We start from the raw sequence: 6,279 nt of genomic DNA on the forward strand, positions 1-6,279 counted from the left end.
TTTACCTCTGTTTTAGCATTTCTACATATAAAAATATTAACAGTCACCTATCCCTGCAAGACAGTACTCTCAATCCACAGTCAACTTAGGTCAAAGGAAGTCTTTCCACCACTTGCGTTTTCACAATGGGCCTAACTCTGGTGTTCCTTTTGTGTTAGAAGTTTTGCTTCAGAAGTGAAACACAGCATTGTCATTTACTTCCTACATTGCTGCAGTTGGAGTTAAAACTGAATGTTGCCATTATTTATAATGCAGCCAGACGTGTGGCAAGACACACTAAAATACCAGATGTTGACTACCTTAATTTGATTTCACTAAGATGTGTGGCTATTCATTTGTTTCCCCATCAACCTTCAGACAAATTCATGGGATGAAGACTGAAGTAGTCTATTTTTAATATATACATTTTTTCCTGTTTGATGATTTACATGATGCATTATAATGTATGCAGTTAAGCATGGAATGGACGCCTATTGGAGCATCTATAACACCTACTGGAGCATCTAGAACAAAATCCTCCAAACAGTTTGGAGGAAGATACAATTTAAAAGAACAAAGTCATTAAAATATAACAGCGAATCATTGTGAGACACTGAAAGCTCAGGCACTTAAGCTGTTATGTTTGACAATGCTCTAGAACTGTAGTTCTACTCCAGAAAGTAGTAAACCACTATTTTTCAGCAATCTTCGCTCTCACCTGTGGTACAGTTGCCAGACTCTGAAATTGGGTACTGCTTAAGTGCTGCTGCTGCAAAGCAGCAGTCTGCAGCATTAGATGCTGCTGTTGGGCTGCATACATCTGCTGGAGGTACTGAGCAGCTGAGCTAGGAGGACGGTGCAAGGCCTGCTGAATAACCTGTGATGAATCAGTAGGTAATTAATCACAATTACAAAGTACACACCATACTGACATGATGCTGAAGTTTACCTTTACAAGGAAACAAAACCAAATACATCCGTTTCACACCAACTGTATAATACCGAACTTACTCCACCACCACTTTTCTCAACAAAGGTACCAAATATAGGTACAGCATTTTTCATAACACTACATCCACGGCTCTTAGGCTCTCACCATCATACCCTACGTGATATTCTATTTTTTTTGAAAGATCAGGACAGCGCACGAGGCTCATTTATCAAACCCAATGGAGCAGGCTGTACAAACTTCCTGGTAATCTTATTTGAAGAACAGCAAAATGGGGAGGGATCCAAGAAGCAGTTACACACAAAGATACCTCTGGATCACTCTAGTCAATGGTGGTAAAGCAAACAGCTTTTTGTGTTACTTTGTAAAATTTTATGTTCATAATCCATACCCTTGGGGAATGGTGAAAAATCAAGTTTTCCAATAGCATTTCTCTCCCGTTATTTGGAAGGCAGGCCTGCACACTGCACTACTCTTAAGTGGTCTGATACCTATACTATGAACAGTATCTTATGAAAATCAGTAAGTTAGATATTGAGAAAGAAGACAGCAATTAAGAATGGAAAGTTAATTTTGGGTAAAGCATTGTGCAACGCATGTATTTGAGGGGAAATAGCATCTGATGGCCCGGTACCTGGACGGCATGCCTGTCAGAGCCACTGTAGACAGATATCTGCGGGAGCGGGGTCCGGGACGTGGAGGTGGTAGTGATAGTAGTCGTAGATGCAGAACACGTCGTTGTGTTGGGTTCATTCTCCATAGCTGTGCAGTGTTCGTCCAGCCTGGCGGGACTGAAATTGAAATGAAAGCGGTTCACAAAGAGAAGAGCAGCACATATTTTAAAGGAGATTTTAAAGATTTTAAAGGAGAAAATCTAAGCCTCTCTGAGATACACTAATGGACAGTTTGCAAATGGATAGGTTCATAGTGTTTGCTATTACTTGATGTGATTTGTGGACAGACGTGGTTATGAAATTCTAAGATGCATCAAGAGTAGCAATAGGTGGCAATTTAGGAATGCACACAGAACTTCCCACAAGCTGCACAGGAATACTGCCACATCCCTCTTCCCCATGGCACAGCGCAGGAGCCACCGGCTGTCCATGCTGCACATTCAGCAAAACATTTTCTAGCCAAACATCACTGGAAACATGTTCCATTTGGAAAAAGAACAAAAAGCTGCAGAGAAAATGCTTTAATTTCTACAGCAATGCCTCCCCAAAAACAGCCACAGTTATGGAAAAAACTACCTAAAAGAATCTCCAAGGATTTTTTCCCTACAAGACTTCCTTCTGCTGCAGAGTATAACCTCTCTCCAAAAACATTGTCATTAAAACTTCAATGAAACCTGTTTCTCTACACATGAGCGTTGTTTATCTTAGTTTCCTTTTCAGTTTTAGTATTATGATTAAGAGAACATAGCAGCTGTTTATTGCTTTTCAAAGAATGCTTTAAAAAAGCAGGTGGAGAGAAGAATTTCCTTCTTACAATAAGGAAGGACTCAGAAAAATGATCATTTCGAGAGCTGCGATGTACTAGGAAAAAAAAAAAAAAGCAGCAGCATTGGCAAGTCCCCAGCAAAATGCCCATCAGGTGCTGCATCAAACAGGAACATAATAAGGAGTTTCAGCTCACGCTGCTGAAAGCAGAACGCAGCGCTGCTGATCTGCTACCTTCCTCTCTGAAAACACAACTACTTTGCAAGTAGAGAACTTACAAATCAGCATCCTCTACCCAGAAAAAAACCTTCAGGCTGACTTGTGCTGCACGTGATGCCATAGGTCCTGATTACTTGGAATACATAAACTTTAGGAGGTACACGGTCCCCTAGGGGCTTTGTGCCCATCATTGTCTTGTTATCTTCTGTCTTTTGCCATCACAGACAATTTGTGGCAATAAAGCTTGCTTTCAAAGCACAGATCCTACTATCAGAAATGAAAAAAGTATGGCTTTGTTGGTAAAAAAAAATCAGATCTGATGTGTGTTATAATGCCATTTATCTACCTACAGGAGAACAAAAGTTAGCATTGATGAGTTAACCACTTCAGTTACAATGAAAACAGCATCACTTCTAAAATCACTTTACATTAATTTCACGTACTGCTAATGAAAAGGACCTTGAAAAAAGTCTCCTCCAGAGAGCATTAAATGCACAACAAAATATTTACACCTAAGACTCGTCTAGCTTGTTTGAGCAGTTACACAACTGCTTAAATTAGCCTAAGAAAAATAACATTGCACGGTTAATTTTCTTAGTTCTCAGCCACATTTAAGAGTTATCAGTGAGATATGCAACGCGTCTCACTGCACCAACTGAATCAGAAGTCGGTAATTCAATGTGAGCTGATAATTCTTTAGCTAAGTGCCTTGTTTTCAAAATTTTTGATCGGCATGGCCCGGTACTGACGGGCATCTCCAGCCCTCCTCTAGCACGTCTGACCCTGAATCAATTAGAGATGATGCACGAGGCTTACTTGCCACCCCTCAGGTCTTATCGCAATATAAAGAGAGAAGAGTTGCAGCAGGCAGCAGTGACACACAGAAATACCATGCCCTCTGTTGGCTGAAAGCACGGGAAGGTGCTTCAACAGATGACACTTGTTAGAAAAGCTCTCCTCACTTGGAGTGAAAAGCCGGTTGTTTAAAGGAAAAGAGAAAATACATAAAACGAGGGTTATTTTTTAGCAAGATGACCCTGAATCCATTAACAATGTGGCAGATGGATAGATGGATCTTTTATAGCAGAAAGCATGAATGCCACTACAGAACGTGAATCTGTCTTTACAGCATCGTAAAGGAGATCAGGGCAACACCGCATATGTAACTAGACCACATTTAGTTATAAAAAACACGTCTCAGATACAATTAAAAATAGTCTTCTAAAATTTTTGTTAACTACTTAACATCAAAAAAGCAAAACTCCCAATTTACGGTGCAAATAAATTTGGTAAGTGAACAGGGGCTGGACTGTGACATTGCATGTGAGCAACATCACCTCAAAAGGACCTCTCTGATGGGCAAGTTTTAGAAAACGCACAAACTGAACAACCACCGTATGTTTAAAAGTGGACTCAAAATATAAAACACAACAGAAAACTGTATGTAAAAGAAGCATTTATTCGAATAGAGACAGTCTTAGACACCACATCGTTTCAAATTATGTCGTGCATGATGTAAATATTTAGAGGTTTTTGTTCTTGCTGTTCTGAGAGTTAAAGAACAGTTTTGGTCAAAATAAAAATCCAAAGTAAGGTCCCAAAAATCTGCTGTTTTACACCAGTAACGTTGGACTACCAGCACGGCACATCCTGTGCATGCACACACACGGCATGTCGCTGGTCATGTTTGAGAAACTTTGATTTTCTGTAGTGACATGGTAAAAGCAAACACTACTGGCACTCTGCAACCCATAATTGGTATTTGGAAATTGGTATTTAAGTGTTTAAACCATTTATTTACTCAGTCCGCTCATCACCTCCCGTCAAACTCCCACGCGCACAAGACACAGAAAATAAACATAAATCTTCCACAAGCCTAACCCCTGAGGGGATTTCGGCATAAACCCCAAACACACACACCCCCGGCACGCCGCCCCGACAGTTACACGGGGTTCGGGCTCTATTTTTCAGCCAAAACACGGGGTTTTTGAGAGCCGCGCGAACGCAGCCCCCGCCCCGCGGCGCTGAGGGACCCCAGAGCTGCCGGGCAGGCAGGGCCCCTCGCCCGCCTCAGGACGAGCCCCGAGGACCCCCAGCCCCCGGAGCCGAGCCCGGGGCCTCCCCCAGCCCCGAGCTGCGGCCCCGCGGCGGCCCTCAGCCCCGGGGAGGAAGGGGCGTGAGGGGGGCTGAGGAGCCTCCCGCAGCCAGGGCGCTGCCGGGGCGCTGTCGGGGCGCTGTCAGGGCGCCGGTCCCCGCCTCCGCGCCCCGCCCCGCCGCGGTTTGGCCGGGCCCCGCCGCTGCCGCTCCCCCTCCTCCTCCGCGCGTCCCGCCGGGAGACTCGCCTCGGCCCAGCCGCCTCACTCCGCTTCCGCCATCTTGTCGCCTCCCTCCCGGGGAGGCGCTGCGCAGGCGCGCTGGGCGCCGCCGCCAGGTGACGCCGCCCGCCGCCATCTTGGGGCTTCGTGCGGCGGGGCGGAGGGGCTGAGGGGCGGGAGGCTGCTGCCCGAGGGCTTCTTCAGTAAACGGGGTGTTAATAAATCTGTGGGATTAGCTGTAAGACGTGTGTTGTGAGGGGGCTGTGTGAAGGTTAAAGGCAAGAAAGGGCCTGCCCAGAGGGCTTTTCTATGTTAGTTGTTCAAAGACTCACAAACGGGAGGTGGCACCTGATGTCTCAGGAATATGAAACTGAAGGGAGTTTTAGATCAGTTAGCCTAGCTTCCAGTTCTTCCTGCAACATATTGGTTCTAAGCCTCTCCCTGCTAAGGGGATGAGAGCTTTTTGGAACTGACCATAATTGAGCAGAGTTGAATTACACCATTACTTAAGCGTAGGTGGTAGCGGCTGCTTTGCACTACCTGGCATAGAAGAAAAAAGCCCAGCCTCCACGCCGACAATTAGCCACCGTACCGCATAAAGTTAACTCAAATCTTGCATGGGATATCCTGACAAACTCAGTACCTCTCCTGTCATGAAATGTTTTCCTCTTTGTGATGGAATACTCTTAGAGATCTTGCAGGAAACTTTTTGTTAAATTGTAGAGCAAGGTATCGTTAAGATACAGCAAGGTATTTCCTGCTGTGTGAAATTGATGCAAGACTGTTTGGAAACTGGGTGGAGCAAGGAAGTTTCTTCTGAGGAGGAAAAATACCTGCTGCAGGAAGGCCAGGTAGCAAGGCAAAAAGTTTTGTGCTTCGTAACCTCTTGCAAGGAAAACAGCACATGGGGCCTTAAGTTACTTTATCATCAAAGAGAGAAAAAACAAAACAAAACAAAAAAAACAGAGCAAGGTGCACGATTGGAATGTGCAGGTCTCGTGTAGCAGCCGCACGAAGCGGCTGAACGCCGCGCTGCTTTAACAAACAGCCGGGAACGGTGCCGATTACAGCAAGGAGGTAGTGAGGAAAAAAGGAAGTGTTTGCACACTATCAGAAAAAAAAAAAAAAAACACAACAAAGGTTAGGTTACCTATTCCTCAGGATTCCCAGAAGCGTCAAGGAAGTGCAGGGCAAAATAAATACGCGTTATCAACGACGCTACCAACGCGTTGTTAAACAGGGAAATCCTAAAAGAACCTATTTAGGATTAACAGTTCTGATAAAATACCTTTCCCTAAATCCTAAACATTCCATTCCTTTTAGCTAGGAAGCACCCTTTGTGTTTTTTTTAAAGAAAACCACAAACCACCACACCAGC

General features: G+C 44.4%; 1 protein-coding gene across 6 annotated transcripts in view; it reads right to left on the reverse strand.

The window, feature by feature from the left end:
- The window catches only part of PHC3 (polyhomeotic homolog 3), a 37,568-nt gene extending 31,328 nt beyond the window's left edge, over window positions 1-6,240 (reverse strand). For 5 of the 6 annotated variants that reach the window (XR_011811301.1, XR_003499102.3, XM_027464252.3 and 2 more), the window contains exons 1-3: window positions 4,929-5,083; window positions 1,563-1,719; window positions 698-856 (exon numbers count right to left, since the gene is read on the reverse strand). Coding sequence is in view for 4 of the 6 variants with exons in the window: in XM_027464252.3 (XP_027320053.2) it covers window positions 698-856; window positions 1,563-1,688 (285 nt within the window). In the remaining 2 variants the exon portion in view is untranslated. Of the gene's footprint in view, window positions 1-697; window positions 857-1,562; window positions 1,720-4,928; window positions 5,084-6,051 lie in introns of those variants that run through there. The other variant, XM_027464250.3, reaches the window with a different exon arrangement.
- Between the last annotated feature and the right edge of the window lie 39 nt (window positions 6,241-6,279).

This window comes from Anas platyrhynchos, chromosome 9 (genome assembly GCF_047663525.1).
Source record: "Anas platyrhynchos isolate ZD024472 breed Pekin duck chromosome 9, IASCAAS_PekinDuck_T2T, whole genome shotgun sequence".
NCBI lineage: Eukaryota > Metazoa > Chordata > Aves > Anseriformes > Anatidae > Anas > Anas platyrhynchos.